Here is a 23,165-nt window from a genome sequence, read left to right on the forward strand (position 1 = left end):
AAGTGGATCTGAAACTCCATGAGAGTAGTTCATGTTTCACTATTGTTATATGAAACATAGAGACCTAGAGAGACATAGCTTACAGTAGGAGATGTACCATAATGGGTAAGAGCATTAACTCTGGATCCAGTTGCTTGGGTTAGAATCCCAGCTGTACCACTGATCAGTGACTTTGAGTAACTCCTGGTTTGTAGCAATAATAATAGTTAACCCATCTCATAAAATTGTCTGGGCTAAATGAATTAATATATGTAAAGCATTTAGAATAGTACCTCATAGAAATTGAAATTGCTAAATAAGCATTAGCTGTTATTATTGATATTATTACATGCCCAAACCCGTACAGTGCCCAGAACATAGTAGTCATTCAGTAACTACTTTAATTCCTGAAAGAATGAAAGTAATGAACTTTAGAATCTCTATGAATATGAACATATAGGCAGTGACTCAACAAAGAGTAAAGGCACCATCAACCATACAAAGTTGTCATTTTCTCCTGAATTCTATATCTTTTCTTTTTCTCTGTCACCCAGGCTGGAATGCAGTGGCATGATCTTGGCTCACTGCAATCTCCGCCTCCTGGGCTCAAGTGATTCTCCTGTCTCAGCTTCCCGAGTTGCTGGTATTATAGGCACGCACCACCACACTGGCTAATTTTTGTATTTTCAGTATAGACAGGGTTTCACCATGTTGGCCAGGCTGATCTTAAACTCCTGACTTCAGGTGATTCACCTGCCTCAGCCTCCCAAAGTGCTAGGATTACAGGCATGAACTACCGCGCCCGGCCAGTTTTAAATTTTTTAACTTCTTAGTCAATTTCAATCAAAATATGAACAAGGTTTATATTTCAAATCCTTTTATAAACACAATATTATCGTTAGTTTGAATGACACAGTTGTAAACAGGCTCTTCAGCTAATAGACTGTGTGTTTCTAAATGATACTTTTATTCAGATTCTCATTTCCAGAAGAGGTTAGCCCATATTTGGCCTTGTGACAACTGTGTTGTCTAAATAATTGGTTTTGTCTTTACATAGGCTAGTAAAAACACCCTCAATTTTTGATAACTTTGGGTTTGTAAACATGTAATACTTTTGTTGATGAAAACAGAATTGTTTTTATGATTTTTAGAGTAGCGCAGTATTGCTTGACACAGTTTAACTGTCTTTTAACATAACAGTTAAATATATGGAATAAACACCAAGTGTCTATAAAGCATAGTCCATGAAAATTTCCAGATATATCAAGTTAACAGAAAAAAATATACATTTTTTTCTTTTGATTGATTAAATTATGCATTACTCTGAAGAAAATCAGCAATATGGCTCTGGCAGTATATAGTAGTACTGACACTTCTCTTAGTAAGCGACATTTTTCTACCTCAGCACTAAATTCTGGCCAAATAGTATGACCTTGGCCTTCTATCTAAACTCTTATAATCGTTTAAAATCCATTGGTGGAAATGAAGTCTCTATGGAGATGTGGATGATTTACTGATAACAGAAAAGTTCAGATTCCATTACCACTGATGGCTGTGCTTCCGTTTATGTTTTCCCTAAGCCATAACTATTTAAAATGTTGCTGTTAGCATTCTTATTTGTCTCATTTGTTGGTATATAACTCTCCCACTTAAATATATAGAACAAATCATATTAATTAAAATAAATTGCTTGGACAGTTAAGTTGTCCTGCAGATTGTCTCTGAAGGCTATAAATTCAAATTAAGGGTTTTGTTGCTTGTTCCTGAGCTTGGAAAGATTACTTTTATTGCATTAGTAGTACCTAAAGAAATCAACAACCTTGCAAGAAAACATTCATTTGAATTCTTGCAGAAATAGCTAGTTATCATAATCATATAACAAAATCTTGGCTGAAGCAAGCAACCAAACTGCTAATTCATGATGGCAAGTGTTGATGTATGATAGTATTGAGTTTGGACATAATATGTTTATTTCTACGTATTTTTAAAATATACATTTATGTATGTTTATGTCTATTATATATATATATATATATATATATATATATATATATATATATATAACATTGGGTTTCAGGGGTTCTAAGTAGTATACCATAGCAACAAATTGTGAGATTTTTTGTAAAATAAATAAACTTCATTTTCTTGATATTAAAGCATTCAATTAGGTCAAAATAACTTGTGGGGAGTGGGAATGGCTCACTATGCCTATTTTAAGAAAAGCCTATGTTTTGGAACTTCTAAAGGCAAAGATGTGACTACCATTTACAGTATTCTATAAAAATTTAATGTCCTTTGCATTTCATGGAACCTCTGTAATATTAAAAAAGACTAACCCAATCTATCATTAAATTTGAAAATAAAGTAGTACAAGTAAATGATATATTCTTAACTTTTATTTGATCTTTTAGTTTGGTTATATTTCCTTAACATTTTCCTTTTTCCTATGGAGTTTCCCCCAAACTAATACACCTTAATTAGCTTGAGGAAACAACTAAATTGAAGTAGAAATAAGATTGTAAAGATCTCTCTGATCTCTTAGCAAAGTGAGATTTTTGCCATCCACTTATTCCCGAAAGCATGTAAGGCCTTGTAACTCCCTTATAAAACCCCTGTTATTTAACTACTTTAGAGATTCAATACAAAGTTCAGAGGAAAACAAAACTATTAAAGTGTTGAAAATTACAACCTATAGGGAAATTTTAAACAACTCTATTTTTGAGAAGATAAATCAACTTTCGAGTTACATAAAAAGAATAATGTTGATTACTCAATTTCTTCTAATGTATGCTAAAGAGGATGGAGTGAAAATATGCATATTTCTTAAAATGTGGGTTTTAAAACATTAAGCAAAAGCTTTTGTGGATTTTCATAATTCGTAGAACGTATCAGAAAGAGGATAGGTCTCATCTGATTATCCGTGTTTAAGGGAAGAAACTTACAGTAATCCTGTGGTTTTTCTTGGGGCAAGGAGGGGGGGCATAATGGAGTTACTAAATAATGGTGTCATTTAAATTCAAGCTAATTATTCTGGTTTGTAATAGATTTCCCATTACTATTCCTGAATCATAATACTAACGAAGTTATTCTCAAACAAACACAGGATAGTCTTATACCTCCTTTCCTTTGGTACTATAGAACATCAAATTCCATAGTTTCCAGTCTTACCATAGAATTTAATAATGATTTTACTACTCAAAGAAAATCACGACGCTTTCTGTCATTAATGTTGCTAACTTTCCAGTGAGTCAAGAAGGACGTGAGCACTTTGGGAGGCCGAGGCAGTCAGATGACGTGAGGTTAGGAGTTCGAGAGCAGCCTCACCTTCACAACATGGTGAAGCCCCGTCTCTACTAAAAATACAAAAATTAGCTGGGCGTGGTGGTGCGTGCCTGTAATCACAGCTAATCAGGAGGCTGAGGCAGGAGAATCGCTTGAACCTGGGAGGCAGGAGAATTACTTGAACACAGGTAGCAGAGGTTTCATTTAGCCAAGATCACATCACTGCACTGCAGGCTCAGTGCAGAGTGAGACTCTGTCTCAAAAAAAAAAGGAAGGTGAATTATTTCCTAAGGCTACCCTCAATTACTTCATGAGTCAAAAAAGAAATGCCTGAATTATGTATTTTCTGCAAACAAATTACTAAAATGAAGCCTAAGAAAACAGCACCAATGTCTTTTATTACCACTGACATTTCATACTAAACTGAAATATTGTACACAATCTTTATGAGATTTTGAATATGGATTTAGAATAATTATTCAGTTTAGTCCATAGAATGAACTCTCTCTGCCTGAATAAGCTCCCTGAAGACAAGATCATATTCAGTTCTTCTCACTACTGTTGCCTAGCACAGTGTTTTTTTGTTTTTTAAAATTTTTTGTAGATACTTAGAAGATGTATATATTTACAGGGTACATGAGATGTTGTGATACAGGCATGCAATGTGAAATAAGCACATCATGGAGAATTGGGTATCCATTCCCTCAAGCATTTATCCTTTGAATTATAAACAATCCAATTACATTCTTAGTTATTTTAAAATATACAGTTAAGGTTTTATTAGCTATAGTCACATTATTGTGCTATCAAAATAATAGGTCTTATTCATTGTTTCTATTTTTTGTACCCATTAACTATATCCACCTCACCTCCAGCCCCTTACTATTCTTTCCAGCCTCTGATAACCAGCCTTCTACTCTTTATATCCATGAGTTCAATTGTTTTGATTTTTAGACCCCACAAATAAGTGAAGAGATGTGAAATTTATCTTTCTGTGCCTGGCTTATTTCATTTAACATAATGATCTCCAGTTCTAGCCATGCTGTTGCAAATGACAGGATCTCATTCTTTGTTATGGTCAAATAGTACTCCATTGTGTATATGTACCACATTTTCTTTATCCATTTATGTATTGTTAGATACTTAGGTTGCTTCCAAATCTTTGTAAGCAGTACTGCAACAAACATAGGAGTAGTAGATATCTCTTTAATATACTGGTTTCCTTTCCTTTTGGTGTATACCCAGCAGTGGGATTGCTGGATCATATAGTAGCTTGTTTTTAGTTTTTTGAGGAACCTCCAAACTGTTCTCCATAGAGGTTATATTAATTACACCCCCACTAATAGTGTACAAGGAAGGGTTCCCTTTTTTCCATATCCTCACCAGCATTTGTTATTGCCTGTCTTTTGGATATAAGCCATTTTAACTAGGGTGAGATGATATCTCATTGTAATTTTGATTTGCATTTCTCTGAGGATCAGTGATGCTGACCATCTTTTCATATACCTGTTTGCCATTTTTTGTCTTCTTTTGATAAATTTCTATTCAAATCTTTTCCAGCTTTCAATCAGATTGTTAGACTTTTTTTCTATAGGGTTGTTTGAGCTCCTTATATATTCTGATTATTAATCCCTTGTCAGAAGAGTGGTGTGCAAATATTTTCTCCCATTTTGTGGGTTGTTCCTTCACTTTGCTGATTGTATCCTTTGTTATTCAGAAGCTTTTTAACTTGTTTGATCTCATTTGTCAATTTTTGCTTTGGTTTCCTGTGCTTGTAGGGTATTATTCAAGAAATCATTAGCCTGACCTATGTCCTAAAGAGTTTCCCAATGTTTTCTTGTAGTAGTCTCATGGTTTGAGGTCTTATATTTAAGTTTTTAATCCATTTTGATTTGATTTTTTATATGGTGAGAGATGGGGGTCTAGTTTTTTGGTTTTTGTGTGTGTGTGTGTGTGTGTGTGTGTGTGTGTGTATATGTGTGATGGAGTCTTGCGATGTAGCCCAGGCTGGAGTGCAATGGTGCACTATCAGCTTACCACAACCTCCACCTCCCAGGTTCAAGCAATTCTCCTGCCTCAGCCTCCCAAGTAGCTGGGATTATAGGTAAACACAACCATGCCTGGCTAATTTTTGTATTTTTAGTAGAGGCGAGGATTCCCCATGTTGGTCAGGCTGTTCTCAAACTCCTGACCTCATGATCCACCCACCTCAGCCTCCCAAAGTGCTGGGATTACAGGCATGAGCCACCATGCCCAGCCTAGTTTCATTCTTCCACATATGAATATCCATTTTTCCCAGAACCATTTATTGAAGAGACTGTCTTTTCCCCAGTGTATGTTCTTAAAACCTTTGTTAAAAATGAGTTCACTGTAGGTGTGTGGATTGTTTCTGAGTTCTCTATTTTGCTCCATTGGCCTGTTTGTTTTAATGCCAGTACCATGCTGCTTTGGTTACTATACCTTTGTCATATAATCTGAAGTCAGATAATATGATTCCTCCAGTTTTGTTCTTTTTGCTTAGGATTGCTTTGGCTCTTTTGGATCTTTTGGGGTTTCATATAAACTTTAGGATTGTTTTATTTTACTTCTATAAGGAATGTCATTGGTATTTTGATAGAGATTGCATTGAATCTAGATTAGCACACAATTTTGAAGTCAGCAGACTCTGAAATGTTTGCTAGATGAATAAGCAAGTCAATTACATATAGCAAACTCTTCTAAATGTGACTTATTGTGATGCATATTAAATAGAATACAAACTAAGGTTGATCTCTCAAAACATAAGCTATACATGCTAAAGTTCAATATAACAAGTAACTTATAAGGCTTTCTAATTTCATACAATTAATTTCCTACCATTACCATTCATTGAGACAGCTTATTTGGGCCACTCTTCTATTTGTTCTATATCTACAGCACCATATTTTAAGAAATGTTATAGTCTGAAAGTGTTATCTGAATCATAAAAGATAAAATAAAATTTTAGTTAGTATTATGTATTTTGATCCCTTAAAAATTGAGGACCTAAATACTGTTAAACTCAGTTAATTACATTAACCAGAATGGAAATGTGAATGCTTATATTTTACTGGTGACTAAATTAAGAGGGCTTTGCTGATCTATATAGTTTCTAAGAATTAACTATAAGAATATCCTGTTTACATCAAAGCTGGTTATGATAATTAAAATGACAGGTTGGGTTTTTTTTTTGTTGACAGTTCTACTGTGTTTGCCTTTGAGAAGCTTCTAAACTGATAGGAGAAGCAAGGCAATCAAAAACAGGAGACCCAAATGAGATGATGATATAGTTACATACTAAAGAAAAAAAGTGGTACAGAAAGTCAGAGGAAGGAAAAGGTTATTGAGATCAATCAAATTAAATTAAACATTAGGTTTTTGGTGTCATATCACCAGAAATTAAATGTTTAAATAGTGATCTACAAAAGGTCTCACTCCAGTATAATATGTGACCTAAATTAAGTACTTTACTAAGCAAAGTTTGTTTAAAATAAAATATTTAAAACAAAAGCTACAATAATAAAGTCTTCTTCAACAAACTGCAAGTATAGATGAAAATATACCTGTGAAAAAAATTTTAATGCAACAATGAAATAACAGCTCAAGAAAGTAATAGAAAAGATAAAACAAAGCACTATGTGGCTAATTAACCAAAATTGACCTAATGTCCATAAGCACAGACAGTAGATACTATAGGACTCAAAGGAGAAGGATGATCACACATCAGGCATAGGTAGTTGGAAGTTCTTCATGAAAGACATGGGCTGTGGACTGGGTCTGAGGAAGAATGAGCAGCTTTCTTTTCTTCTCCAAGGGAGAAGAGAAGATGGTCTAGGACTGGTCCCAAGAAGAGTTCACATGTACAGAACAGCAGAAAGAAGATAACAGAGACATTACTTTCCCCTCTGATTTGAACCTCCCTCTGAAAAACCAGTCTGCACTGTGCAATGTAAAAGAGAGACAGACAACAAGGATTTTTCTTGAAGAATAAAATCCAACACAACTTTACTCTTCAATCCTCAGCCACCAACTGGTAGAACAATTTGAAATCATTGATTTAGCCAGATGGTTAATGTTGTTTAACAGTACAGTTAACTAATAAGTAATTGTTAAGCACTTTGTAAATAGAAAGCACTACATAAATGTTTCATAATAACATTAAACAGTAGGCTTAAGTTACATTTTTATATTCAAGTATTTTATTGGCATTTTAAGAGATATGCCAAAAATATGATCAAATGCCATTATTATAATCTGTGTTTGAAAAATACAGCAAAATGATTATAGGAAAACAAAATCAACCTTGGCCATGATAGGGTGAACAGAGTGGACTAGCATAAAACATTTCCATCATAAAAAACAAAGGGGAATGACAACATGATCATATATATATATATATATTTGTATATGTTGCAATATTATTTATTTATTTGAATTTATTTATTGCAATATTATATTATTGATTGATTGATTGACAGAAAAGAGAATTTATCAGATAAAACAATTTGAAAGACACAGAGCATGAGAAAGCATATCAATTCAGGAGCTCTGAGGAAACCAGCTGACACAAGTAGAATCTCATAAGAGTAACATTCTATAAAGAACTTAATTTTATAGCTCATCCACTATTTACAAGGCATTGAGATGGATGTATACCACTAGCACCCCCTATTTGGCATATAAGAGAATCGATACACAAAGAAGTTAACAAATGTGTTCAATATCACACAGCTAGTAAGTGGCAAAGTCAGGATTCAAGCCTAGACAAGATGGCTCCAATGTCTACTGGGAGGAATCTGGGAGAGGTTTTATTACCCTGATAAACCGAGACAGGGGGATCCATACTCCTTCCTCCTGCCTCAGAAGGAGGACATGAAGGCTGAAGCTGCCACACCTATATCGGGACCATGAGGTAAAGGACAAGAGAACCATAGAGACATCAGCCTTGCTGTTGCTAAACTACTTAACCTATGCCAACAATCACCCACCACTGCATTCTTATTATATGAGGACAATAACCCCCTATTTAGGTAACTGACCATACCCAGGACTTCTCCTACTTACAACCTTAACCAATATGTCAAGTCATCATCATCATCATCAACAGCATCATCATCATCATCATCATCATCATCATCATCACTTGTTGAGTGTTTGCTATAAAATAGGCATTATTTTATGTTTTATGTATGTTTAATCTCTTCTACCTTATTCTAACTCTGTGAAGCAGACACTATTATTATTACCATTCTATAGGTAAGAAAACTGAAGTACTCACTGCATTGCCCAGGGCCACACTGCTTATAGAAGATTTAAATACAGCACCATGACTTCTAAACCCTCATTCTGCAGCAAACAGTACTCTAAACAGTGAAAGACTATAATTAAACCCAATGAAAAGAAACTAAGAACCTTGAAAAAAGATTTGATGAAATATTAATGAGAATGGACAACCTAGAAAGGCATATAAGTGAATTGATGGAACTGAAAAACACAACACGAGAACTTCGCGAAACATGCACAAGTTTCAACAGCCGAATTGACCAAGCAGAAGAAAGGCTATCAGAGGTCGAAGATCAACTTAATGAAATAAAACAAGAAGGCATGATTAGAGAAAAAAGGGGAAAAAAGAATTAACAAAGTCTCCAAGAAATGTGGGACCATGTGAAAAGACCTAAACTACGTTTGATAGGTGTACCTGAATGTGACAAAGAGAATGAATCCAAGCTGCAAAATACTCTTCAGGATATTATCCAGGAAAACTTCCCCAACCTAGCAAGGCAGGCCAATATTCAAGTCTAGGAAATACAGAGAACACCACAAAGATATTCCTCAAGAAGAGCAACCCCAAGGCACATAATCGTCAGATTCACCAGGGTTGAAATGAAGGAGAAAATGCTAAGGGCAGCCAGAGAGAAAGGTCGGGTTACCCACAAAGGGAAGCCCATCAGACTCACAGCAGATCTCTCAACAGAAACCCTACAAGCCAGAAGAGATTGGGGGCCAATATTCAACATCCTTAAAGAAAAGAACTTTCAACCCAGAATTTCATATCCAGCCAAACTAAGCTTCATAAGTGAAGGAAAAATAAAATCCTTTGCGAAAAAGCAAGTACTCAGAGATTTAATCACCACCAGGCCTGCTTTACAAGAGCTCCTGAAAGAGGCTCTACACATAGAAAGGAACGAGTACCAGCCACTCCAAAAACATGCCAAATGGTAAAGAGCATCAACACAATGAAGAATCTGCATCAACTAATGGGCAAAACAGCCAGCTAGCACCAAAATGGCAGCATCAAATTCACAATAACAATATTAACCCTAAATGTAAATGGACTAAATGCCCCAATCAAAAGACACAGACTGGCAAATTGGATAAAAAGCCAAAACCCATCGGTGTGCTGTATCCAGGAAACCCATCTCACATGCAAGGATACACAAAGGCTCAAAATAAACGGATGGAGGAAGATTTACCAAGCAAATGGAGAGCAAAAAAAAGCAGGTGTTGCAATTCTCATCTCTGATAAAATAGACTTTAAAGCAACAAAGATCAGAAGAGACAAAGAAGGACATTACATAATGGTAAAAGGATCAATGCAACAAGAAGAGTTAATGATCCTAAATATATACGCACCCAATATAGGAGCACCCAGATACATAAGGCAAGTTCTTAATGACTGACAAAGAGACTTAGAATCCCATACAATAGTAGTGGGAGACTTTAACACCCCATTGTCAATATTAGACAGATCAACCAGACAGAAAATTAACAAGGATATCTAGGACTTGAACTCAGATCTGGACCAAGCAAACCTAATAGTCATTTACAGAACTCTCCACCCCAAATCCACAGAATATACATTCTTCTCAGCACCACATCACACCTATTCTAAAATTGACCGCATAATTAGAAGTAAATCACTCCTAAACAAATGCAAAAGGACGGAAATCATAACAAACAGTCTCTCGGACCACAGTGCAATCAAGTTAGAACTCAGAATTCAAAAACTAACTCAGAACCGCACAGCTTCATGGAAACTGAACAACTTGCTCTTGAATGTTGACTGGATAAACAATGAAATGAGGGCAGAAATAAAGATGTTCTTCAAAACCAATGAGAATGAAGACACAACATACCAGAATCTGTGGGACACATTTAAAGCAGTCTCTAGAGGAAAATATATAGCAATTAAGTGCCCACATGAGAAGCAAGGAGAGATCTAAAATTGACACCCTATCATCAAAATTGAAAGAGCTAGAGAAACAAGATCAAAAAAAAACTCAAAACACAGCAGAAGACAAGAAATAGCTAAGATCAGAGCAGAACTGAAGGAGACAGAGACACAAAAAAACCCTTCAAAAAAATCAATAAATCCAGAAGTTGGTTTTTCGAAAAGATCAACAAAATAGACCATTAGCCAGATTAATAAAAAAGAAAAGAGAGAATAGCCAAATTGATGCAATAAAAAAATAAAGGGGATGGCACCACAGTTTCCATAGAAATTCAAACCATCATCAGAGATTATTACCAACAACTCTATGCACATAAACTAGTAAACCTGGAAGAAATGGATAAATTCCTGGACACTTGCCTCCTCCCAAGCCTAAACCAGGAAGAAGCTGAAACCCTGAAAAGATCCATAACAAGGTCTGAAGTTTAGGCAGCAATTAAGAGCCTACCATCCAAAAAAAGTCCAGGTCCAGACGGGTTCACAGCCGAATTCTACCAGACATACAAAGAGGAGCTGGTACCATACCTTCTGAAACTATTCCAGATAATCTAAAAAGAGGGAATCCTTCCCAAATCATTTTATGAGACCAACATCATACTGATACCAAAACACGGCAGACACTCAACAAGAAAAGAAAACTTCAGGCCAATATCCATGATGAACATAGATGCAAAAATCTTCAATAAAATACTGGCAAGCCAATTGCAACAACACATCAAAAAGCTTATCTACCATGATCAAGTAGGCTTCATCCCCGGGATGCAAGGCTGGTTCAACATATGCAAGTCTATAAATGTAATTTACCACATAAACAGAACCAAAGACAAAAACCACCTGATTATCTCAATTGATGCAGAGAAGGCCTTTGACAAAATTCAACAGCCCTTTATGCTAAAAACCCTCAATAAACTAGGTATTGACGGAACGTATCTCAAAATAATGAAAGCTATTTATGACAAACCAACAGCCAATATCATACTGAATGGGCAAAAACTGGAAGCATTCCCTTCGAAATCTAGCACTAGACAAGGATGCCCTCTCTCACCACTCCTATTCAATATAGTACTGGAAGTTCTAGCCAGAGCAATCAGGCAAGAAAAAGAAATAAAGGGTATTCAAATAGGAAAGGAGGAAGTCAAATTGTCTCTATTTGCAGATGACATGATTGTATATCTAGAAGACCCCATCATCTCAGCCCAAAATCTCCTGAAACTGATAAGCAACTTCAGCAAAGTCTCAGGATACAAAATCAATGTGCAAAAATCACAAGCATTCCTATACACCAATAACAGACTTCAAGAGAGTCAAATCAAGAACGAACTGCCATTCACAATTGCTAAAAAGAGAATAAAATACCTAGGAATACAATTAACAAGGAACGTAAAGGACCTCTTCAAGGAGAACTACAAGCCTCTGCTCAACGAAATAAAAGAGGACACAAACAGATGAAGAAACATTCCATGTTCATGGTTAGGAAGAATCAATATCATGAAAATGGCCATACTGCCCAAAGTTATTTACAGATTCAACGCTATCCCCATCAAGCTACCAATGACCTTATTCACAGAACTGGAAAAACCACCTTAAACTTCATATGGAACCAAAAGTGAGCAATATAGCCAAGTCAATTCTAAGCAAAAAGAACAAAGTGGGAGGCATCACACTACCTGACCTCAAACTATACTACAAGGCTATAGTAATCAAAACAGCATGGTACTAGTACCAAAATAGAGATATAGACCAATGGAACATAATAGAGGCCTCGGGGGCAACACAACATATCTAAAACCATCTGATCTTTGACAAACCTGACAAAAACAGGCAATGGGGAAAGGATTCCCTGTTTAATAAATGGTGTTGGGAAAACTGGCTAGCCCTGTGCAGAAAGCAGAAATTGGACCCCTTCCTGACACCTTACATTAAAATTAACTCCAGATGGCTTAAAGACTTAAACATAAGACCTAACACCATAAAAAACCTAGAAGAAAATCTAGGCAAAACCATTCAGGACATAGGTGTAGGCAAGGACTTCATGACCAAAACACCAAAAGCATTGGCAACAAAAGCCAAAATAGACAAACGGGACCTAATCAAACTCCACAGTCTCTGCACTGCAAAAGAAACAGTCATTAGAGTGAATTGGCAACCAACAGAATGGGAAAAAAATTTTGCAGTTTACCCATCTGACAAAGGGCTGATATCCAGAATTTACAAAGAACTAAAACAGATTTATAAGAAAAAAAACGAACAAGCCCATTCAAAAGTGGGCAAAGGATATGAACAGACACTTTACAAAAGAAGACATATATGAGGCCAACAAACATATGAAAAATTGCTCATCATCACTGGTCATTAGAGAAATGCAAATCAAAACTGCATTGAGATACCGTCTCATGACAGTTAGAACGGCGATCATTAAAGAATCCGGAGACAACAGACGCTGGAGAGGATGTGGAGAAGTAGGAACACTTTTTACACTGTTGGTGGGAGTGTAAATTAGTTCAACCACTGTGGAAGACAGTGTGGCGATTCCTCAAGGACCTAGGAATAGAAATTCCATTTGACCCAGCAATCCCATAACTGGGTATATATCCAAAGGATTATAAATCGTTCTACTATAAGGACATGTGCACACGAATGTTCATTGCAGCACTGTTTACAATAGCAAAGACCTGGAACCAACCCAAATGCCCATCGATGATAGACTGGACAGGGAAAATGTGGCACATATACACCATGGAATACTAGGCAGCCATCAAAAACAATGAGTTTGTGTCCTTTGTAGGGACATGGATTAATCTAGAAACCATCATTCTCAGCAAACTGACACAAGAGCAGAAAATCAAACACTGCATGTTCTCACTCATAGGTGGGTGTTGAACAATAAGAACACATGGACACAGGGAGGGGAGCACTACACACTGGGGTCTGTTGGGGGGAAATAGGGGAGGGACATCAGGGGGTGGGGAGTTGGGGAGGGATAACATGGGGAGAAATGCCAGATGTAGGTGATGGGGAAGAAGGCAGCAAATTACACTGCCACATGTGTACCTATGCAACAATCTTGCATGTTCTTCACATGTACCCCAAAACCTAAAATGCAATTTAAAAAAAGACATGAAAACAAACAAACAAAAGACTAAAATTATTTCAATTAAAATCAGAAATTATCCCAGCTACTCAGGAGGCTGAGGCAGGAGAATTGCCTGAGCCCAGGAGGCGGAGGTTGCGGTGAGCCGAGATCGCGCCATTGCACTCCAGCCTGGGTAACAAGAGCGAAACTCCGTCTCAAAAAAAAAAAAAAAAAAAAAAAATCAGAAATTAGATAGGGTTTCTTCCTATTTTAGTGTACCTATTCTTAGTCAATATTATTTCGAGATTCTAAAGCCAATTTTTGTCAGTGGGGATATACTGACATTTTGGGAAGACAACTCTTCATTGTGTGGCATTGTTGTACATTAAAGATGTTGCCATCTGTGTTGTCTAGGTCCTAGGAGAAGCACTCTGTAGACACAGAGTCAGTCGACAATGCCCTCCTTGTTTCCCTATAGGGAGGTATTGTCACCCCAGCTAAGAACTATCATTCTAGTGCAAATTTGGCAAAGTTCCTCCAAAAAAAGTCCAAATAATAAACACTTTAAGCTTTGCAGGACAGTCTTAGTCTGTCTCAATTGTAACCACTAAACTTTGACATTATTGAGTGAGATCTGTCATAGACAGCACATAAACAAATAAGAGGGCCTGTGTTCCAGTGTGACCATACTTATAGATGATAAAGAACCCTGAGTCACCAAGAGGTTAAGAAACTTGCCTGGGTTGATTCATCTAGAAAGTTTACATTTGGATTCAACACAAAGGCAGAGTGATTCCAGGGTCTGTGCTCTTATTCAGAATACTACTGATTTCAGAGATTTTAAATGAATTTCTCCTACTAAATGCCTTAAAGAGCTTCCCACACTCCAAACTCTGTCCCTCCTCATATGTCTGGTGTTGGCTGCTCCTTTTTGCAGTACAGGCCACCCAAGATTTGCTTCTGTGACAGCCTGGACCATACCCCATGCTTTACTATGCATGTCCCTAAGAGATGCTCTCCTGGTTGGCTCTAGCACACAGTCATCCTCGAAACCTCCCCAAATAAAAGATTCTATAAAACTGATCATTAGAATAGTTGTTCACTGATCTGTGACTGTTTTTATTTTTCACCCCTCAAGGTCTCTTTGTGGGACTGCATATCCACAATTGCTCATTGAGGTAAGCAAAAATAGAAAGGTCTTAGCTCATGGTATGGCACATGGAAAAGCTTTATAATACATGCTAATATTAATAAAATATCCAGAGTAGCAAGCAGATATATCTTCTTGATGAATGAATGTGTATAAATTCAGGAACATGCACCAAGCCTAAGAACAACCAAGTTAATCACAGTGGTGCAAATGAGCAAAGTTGTTACTGCTGATTCTGTTAGAGAATCTCAGCCTAAGCTTTAGAGTCCCTATTGTGCTTGCCTAGGAAAAGGGACCCATATCTAACCACCCAGGAGCCATACAGATGGAGCCAATTCCAGAAGACAGTTAATATCATGGTACAGATCAGTGGAGTCTCATGAGACTTTACTGCTCATTAGTGTCTAAGAGACAGCATAGTCATTGCCACCAGCTGTGGGGGCCAGGTTGCAATTCTTCTACAATAGTAGGCAGGTGGGGAATTTAGCAATAATATAAAAGGGCAGGCTACCAAAGTTAGGAAAATAAAAAATATACTTATCTCACAATGCTTTTCAGGAGGAACCAGAATATGCTGCTTCCAACATTTTCTGGTTTCTGTAGGGATATGCTTTTTCCACCACAGATATTAAACATATTAGGGGAATTTAGGAATAAATGTTTGTAACAATTGCTCATTCAATTATGTTTAACAAATTTTGTAGATTCTTTTCTCTTTCAATAGTTTATTAAAACAGAATTGACTTGTTTTTTCATTGTATTAACAAAACCCAAAACCGTGATGGATTAAAGAAAAACTTCTATTAAGAACTTACAGATGTGAAATATAACAATGTTTGTGATAAATATACATTTCAAATCTCTAATGCTTTCATTCAATATGACTAAAACTATTAAGGAAAATGTAATTCTAATATTATTTTTTCATCCATCTTTGTCATCATTTTTTATCCTCTTATGAAATGATTTCTTCTTAATAAGCACAAAGCAAATATAATAAGGTTGTGGTAGGTAAATAACTTTGCCTAATATCGTTAATTACTAACAGCTCAATTATACTGTGAAGTGCCTATAATTGTCATGAAGCTTCAAAAATCCTGATCATGGATTCTATTATGTATACAATTCATTTAAATTACATTAATTATATGGATTTTTAATGAAGCAGAGACTACTTTCAATTTTCACAAGTAGAGACAATGATCAAAATATTTATGTGCATATTACATACTTTATCTGTTGACATTCATAAAATAATTCATTTACTCAGACAATATTAGCACCTTTACATGGGAAGGGGATAAAAGGCAAACCTCATTTCTCATGTTTGGATTTGTTTTAAGATTACATGATCCCTAGATGGTTCTTTTATGTAATATCTAGCAGAATTTGAGCACTAGTTTTTGGAAAGCAAAATATTTAAACTTTTTTTTTAACAGTAATTTATATTAGCTGAAAATGGTCTTTAAGCCATGGTTGTTAATTGCATTTGCAAGTCCAGATTCCAGAGCCTGACTCTCTGAGTTCATACAAAGATACTCAGGCGAGTGATTTTAACACTGTGTACCTCAGTTTAGTAATCCGTAGAATAGGAATAATAATATGTTTAATTCAGAATTTAAAGAGTGATATGTCAAGTGTTTAAAGGAATAATTAACCGTTAGTTAATGCGATGTAAGTATTTTCCAGTATTTATTTTCCTGCTTCGGAAGAGCTCAATTTAACATGAATATTAGTGATGCCCAATTTCACATACACAAAATGGATAGGGAAAGCTTTTTATCATTAATATTCCATGAAAGCAGTGTAAGAAAACCTTGTGGGGTAAATTGTAAATCCCCAAATACGGATTTTCCTTGTGATGTGGCTTTGAATAGTGTGGCAGTGAAAAACTTTTTTCATTCATGTTTTTATTAAAACCTGTTAGACCAATGACCTAACTTCAACCATATGGAAACATGCAAAAACTAAGGCAGCCAAAAATAGAAGTTTTTAGATCAAGGTAAGATTGATGCTAGGAGAATCCTTGGCAGAGGGTGAAGCAGAAATATAAATTAAAACCAGGTGTCACTTTTCAGATAATCCTCTTTCTTCTCTCCATGCCTCCCCTCCTTCTTCTCTCTTCCCTGCCAGGACTGGCCAGGGCATACTGAACTCAGTACTCCAACAAGGGAACTTGCATGGGAACAGACATCCTATTATGAGGGCTCTAAGGAAAGTGCAAGGCTAGGCGCGGTGGCTTACACCTGTAATCCCAGCACTTTGGGAGGCTGGGGCAGGAGCATCACTTGAGCCCAGGAGGTGAAGACCAGCCTGGACAACATAGGGGAGACCCTGTCTCTACAAAAAATTTAAAAATCAGCCAGGCATGGTAATGTGCACCTGTAATCTCAGCTACTTGGGAGTCTGAGGCAGGAAAATCACTTGAGCCGAGGAGGTTGAGGCTGCAGTGAGCCTTGATAGTGCCACTGCACTCCAGCCTAGGTAACAGAGAGAGACCCTGTTTCTAAAACAAAACAAAACAAAACAAACCCAAACAACAACAGCAAAGAAAATATACTTGCTTTCTTTTCATCACTTAAACAAAACCAGAATATTCCACCCTAAATTCATGTGTGCAGGCTATTTGTTATCCCGGAATTTGGATTATAACACAATGAGGATTTCTGGAGCATGTTCAGTGAGTAGCTGCTTGTTTGTTATTAGAAATTCTACCCTGCTGAAGCCTTTATAACAGAGGATCTTTTAGACAGTATCGGCACCAGTTTTAAAATTCTTTTGTAACAGTACATCATGGTGGACAGCTTAGAGAGTGATAGAAATAAGAGTGAGGAGAGGATAATGAAACTGTTAGAATGCTGGGTTCAGTATACCCTGGGCAGTCCTGGGGAGGTGGAGAGAGTGTATAGAAAGGAAGAACTAAGTGTGCGCAGGTTATTGTGATGATACTTATTATATTCATATTGTGATGATACTTATTATATTCATATGTATATAGCTTGAGAGTCTAAGATTTTATTCTGTATCTCTTAGTCATCCAGAATTAGAATGTCTTTAATCTCTTCTTCTTGTAAATGTTCTTTGGAATCTTGCGAACAATTTGCACTTTTCTAGAGTGACTGAACTTGATTGCTTCAAATCTGATCTTATTTCAAGGAATAGACTGACCTGCCCTTAAGGTATATCCAAGTAAGCTTGATATTATTCTTTCTGCTAAGGTCTTCCTGGTAAACCTCCCTGAAACTTAAAACCACTAATCTGGTTAATTAGTGATGGAAAATATACTATGAAAAGTATTTGCTTCTTAGTTGCTAATTCTATATTTTATTTATATGTATATTTTTATAGGCCATATACATTTTTAAAATCCAGGAAATAAAGAAACCTCATTTGAAACAATTCTTTAAAAAATTTATCCTCAAGTGGTGCTGATTTCACTCTACCTGAGTCTCCCACTTTCCTGGCCCACTCTCCAGAAGTGCCAATGAATTGTGTTGCCCAAGAGGCAGCCAGTGAAGAATAAACAAGGAGAAACAGATGACTCAATAAGCCAATGATAACATATTCAAGCCTTGATTAACTGAGTGTTGACCTGTGGTTTGAAAGTTACAAAAATGCTAAGATATGATTTTTCTTTTAGGTGGGAAATGAAGAAGGAGGAAACACTAGAAGAGGAAGAAAAAGCAATGCTGGAGCACTTAAAACAAATTTGCACCATACAGAGCTCTTCTGCCTCAGATAACACAGAGGAACAGTAATCTGCAGAAAACAGCAACAGCTTTATTTTAGGAAACAGTCACATGTAATGGAGTAGGATTTTTACTAGAGTCAGAATGAACCTCATGTGTGTTGTTAAGCATGAAACCAATGACCGAGTAATCTCTGTACTGAAAAGGAATACAGCACATAAAGAATAAGGTGCTACGTTTTTTTTTAATTTTAAAAATAATTTCAAATGTTTTTTCTTTCCCCAATCTTTCTCTTTATATGATATAACTGCTGCCATCTCGTGTTCCCTTTGAATTATTTTTTTTTCTCCTTTCAGTCTTGAAGTATCTATGACAACAGGCAAAAATGTTTTTTAAGGATTTTTTAGATGCAGCATTTGGATGTTAAGTTGAGTGGAGTCACATAGCCCCCTGAGGTCATCTGAAATTTTTAATTTAATTTTGTTGTAGCTGTAGCCCAAGTCCCACTCTTAATTGCCGTTACTACCCACAACTGTGCCAGCTTTCCTCATTCCGTTTATCTAATTAAAGCCAAAAAAAAAAAAAAAAAGCATTCTCCTGATCTATAAGTTTAGTCACACCTCTGCTTGTAGTGGTTTTCAGACTTCCTCCTAAATCAGGTTCAACCTGCTACTCAAGGTCCTATACGAAATGGCTCCATGTTCAGATAATTGCTTGCCATACTCTTGGTTCAAGCCACAGACTTGCCATTTTTTCCAACCAGAATCCATCTTCCTCCCAAAATTAGTCACAAAACTCATTCTAGCAGTCTTTATCCAAAAGCTCATTATCTCATTATCCATAATCGGTTACTTAAAAAAATTTCCATTATATTGATACACACACACACACACACACACACACACGCACACGAATAAGAAAACAGAACATAGTCTAGTACCCTCTCTGCCAAGGACAATTATAGATATTTATTATATCCTTCCTATCAGTGCCTGACATTAGATTATGAAGACCTTGAAGATCTTACGATATAATGTGACGTCTCCATTTATGACTCCCTGTATGCCTGCCACATTGTTACTTCATCAAGTGGGCAATTAGTGAACACAATTGATTAAATAGCTGCTAGTGAAGGAAAAAGACAACAAAAAGAATTACATAGTTGAGCAGTCTGAGAACATCTGGCAGAAGCCGTGTGAGTGTGTGTGTGTGTGTGTGTGTGTGTGTGTGTGTGTGTGTGTATTCATTTTAGAAAGAGGGTCTTGCTCTGTTAATTAGAATGTAGTGCAGTGGCATGATCATAGTTCATTGTAACCTGGAACTCATGGGCTCAAGCAATACTTCCGCCTCAGCCTCCTGAGTAGCTAGAACTACATGTGCATGCCACCATACTTGGTTAATTTTAAAAAAGATTTTTTTAAAGATAGGATCTCACTATGTTACCCAGGCTGGACTTGAATTCCTTGCCTACCTAGAACTACTGTTATGTGTCACCACACCTGATTAATTAAAAAAAATTTTTTTGTAGCGATGGAGTCTCACTGTGTTGCACAGGCTGGACTTGAACTCCTTGCCTCAAGTGATGCTCCCACCTCTGTCTCTCAAAGCACTAGAATTATAGGCGTCAGCCACCACACCAGGCCCTGAAGCCTTACATCATGGGCTATTTTAGACCATATGACATCAAACTTCATGGTTTATGTTCTCAGATATATAATAAATTGTCCATACTCCCACATTCTGTGACTTTTATAAAATATGTGTAGGCTACATGATTTCCAAAGGAAAGTACTCATGCATTTTTCAAAGAGTAAAAGCTTGGGGTGCAGAGGAGGCCACATTAGGAAATCTCTTACATTTTTTCTTTAAATAAAGATACATAAATGGCCATGTAGACAGCTGCCTGCCAAATAACACATTTTATTTTTAAAAACTGTACTTTAGTTGGCCAGTATAATCATAAACCAAGTGTTTTTAAGATTTGGTTGAAGTAATTTGTAAAAATTCTCTGAAGACCATTTAGAAAATGGTAAGAAAATTTTATGAGAACTGGACATTCCATCAAATCTGATCTTTAAACAGGTTATTATAACAATCAACATAAGGCAACAGTTTACTTTATTCCTTCAACTAAGTGGTGGTCTGTGTACTAAATCTACATAACTGTGTTTTATTGGATCAAATGCAAAATGGAAAGTTTAAAATTCCAATAAACCAAATATAACAATCTTATAAAGTTATAGGATTTCACATTTAGATAATCTTCTAACATATCTAAAGGTCATCTTTTAAAGCTATTATTGAATTAATATATTCCTATACTAATCCTGGAAGTAATTTTGTTCCTCCAGAAAAAAAATCTTTTCTGTGGTTCCTTTTTGAAAGGAAAGGAGTATAGTAAGGGGATAATAGGATGAGTTTAAAGGAAGAGAAAAGTAGTAGAGAAAGAGGGCTTGCAGTTGAACTCTATTCTGTGCTTGTTCAGTGACATTATTATAGGCATAAGTGCAATAAAGTTTTTAACTGAGAGTGTTAAATGACAAGTCACTTGACTTTTTAGTCAATACTTTCTTTAAAGTATAGTAAGAAGTGGTATTTCAAAACAATTTTTGTTTCTCACATTTATTTTGCATTTGTATAAGTTAAGAACAGGAATGAAGACTAACAGTTTATATCTCCCCATATGCTTATTACCAAAATATTATCTTCCTATAAAGTATTAGCTTCCTTCTGTGTTCTGTTTAGTTAAGTGTATTTATTTACATTCTTGTGAAACAGATCTCCAGAACTTTGTCATCTTATAAATCTGAAACTCTATATCCATTGAACAACAATTCCCTTTTTCCTCCTGCCCCATCCCCTGGTAAATTATAATTTCTGTTTCTCTGCATTTGACTACCTTAGATACCTCACATAAGTGGAATCACACATTATTTGTCTTTTAGGGAGTGGCTTATTTCACTTAGCATAATGTGATCAAGGTTCATCCATGTTGCAGCATATGACAGAAATTCATTTCTTTTTAAGGCTGAATACAGCAATCCTGGAACTAAAGAATTAGTTCAGTGAAATATAAAATGTATCTAAAAGTTCAATAGACTACATCAAGCAGAAGAAAGAATCTCAGAAACTGAAGAGAGGAATATTGAAATAATTCAGTCAGATAAAAATAAAGATGAAAGAATAAGAAGAAATGAGCAAAGCCTATATGACATATAGGATACCATTAAATAGTTTGTGTCCCAGAAGGCAAAAATAAAACAAAAAGATTAGAAAACCTATTTAACAAAATAATGGATAAAAACTTCCAAAGTCTAGCAAGACATTTAGATATTCTGATATAGGAACACCAAAGATCCTTTAATAAATGCAATTCAAAAAGGTCTTCTCCATAGTACATTACAATCAAAATGTCAAAAGTCAAAGACAAAGAGAGCATTGTAAAAATGGCAAGAGAAAAGCATTCAGTCACTTTTAAAGGAAACTCAATCAGACTAACAGTGGAATTCTCAATGCAAACCTTAAGAGAATAGAATGATACATTCAAAATGCTGAATGGTGTATACTACACTTGAAAAGTTAACCTTTATAAGAGAAGGAGAAATCAAGTCGTTCTCAGACAGCAAAACTAAAGAAATTCTTAATCCCTAGAATTCTCCTACAAGAAATGCTTGTAGAATATCTGCCAGAAACAAAAGAACAATATCCACCCAGAAACAAAAGAATATCTACCAACATCATCATCACAGGTCATTAAAGAAATGCAAATCAAAACTACAATGAGATACTATCTCATGCCAGTTAGAATAGCTATTATTAAAAAGTCAGGAAACAAAAGATGCTGGAAAAGATGTGGAGAAATAGGAAGACTTTTACACTGTTGGTGGGAGCATAAATTAGTTCAACCATTGTGGAAAACAGTGTGGCAATTCCTCAAGGATCTAGAACCAGAACTACCATTTGACCCAGCAATCCCATTACTGGGTCAAATCCCATTACTGGGTGTATACACAAAGATTATATATCATTCTACTATAAAGACACATGCACATGTATGTTTATTGCAGCACTGTTCATAATAGCAAAGTCTTGGAATCAACCCAAATGCCCATCAATGATAGAATGAATTTAAAAAATTTGGCACATATACACCATGGAATACTATGCAGCCATAAAAAAGGATGAGTTCATGTCCTTTAGAGGGACATGGATGAAGCCTGAAACCATCATTCTCAGCAAACTAACACAGGAACGGAAAACCAAACACCGCCTCTATTCACTCATAAGTGGGAGTTGAACAGTGAGAACACAACCACACAGAGAAGGGAACATCACACACTGGGGCCTGTCAGAGTGTGGAGATTAGGGGAGAAATAGCACCAGGAGAAATACTTAACGTAGATGATGGGTTGATGGGTGCAGCAAACCACCATGGCATGTGTATACCTATGTAACAAACCTCACATTCTGCACATGTATCCCAGAATTTAAAATGTAATAATAATAATAAAAAAACAACAACAAAAAAAACAAGAGTGACATCTTGTCATTTGCATCAACATGGATGGAACTGGAAATCTGTGTTAAGTGGAATAAGATAGGCACAGAAAGACAAATATTGCATGTTCTCACATATATGTGGGAGCTTAAAAAGTTGATATCATGTAGGTAGAGAGGAGAGTGATAGACAACAGAGACTGGGAAGGTTATGTGGATGGGAAGAGGGAGTGAAGAGAGGTTGGC

At 36.0% G+C, this 23,165-nt stretch overlaps 1 protein-coding gene across 1 annotated transcript in view; it reads left to right on the forward strand.

The window, feature by feature from the left end:
• The window catches only part of KIAA0825 (KIAA0825 ortholog), a 466,326-nt gene extending 443,331 nt beyond the window's left edge, over window positions 1–22,995 (forward strand). Inside the window, exon 21 of the mRNA XM_039470047.2 lies at window positions 18,374–22,995. Coding sequence (XP_039325981.1) covers window positions 18,374–18,491 — 118 coding nt within the window. The 3' untranslated portion in view covers window positions 18,492–22,995. The remainder of the gene's footprint in view (window positions 1–18,373) is intronic.
• Window positions 22,996–23,165: the final 170 nt, after the last annotated feature.

This window comes from Saimiri boliviensis, chromosome 1 (assembly GCF_048565385.1).
Source record: "Saimiri boliviensis isolate mSaiBol1 chromosome 1, mSaiBol1.pri, whole genome shotgun sequence".
NCBI lineage: Eukaryota > Metazoa > Chordata > Mammalia > Primates > Cebidae > Saimiri > Saimiri boliviensis.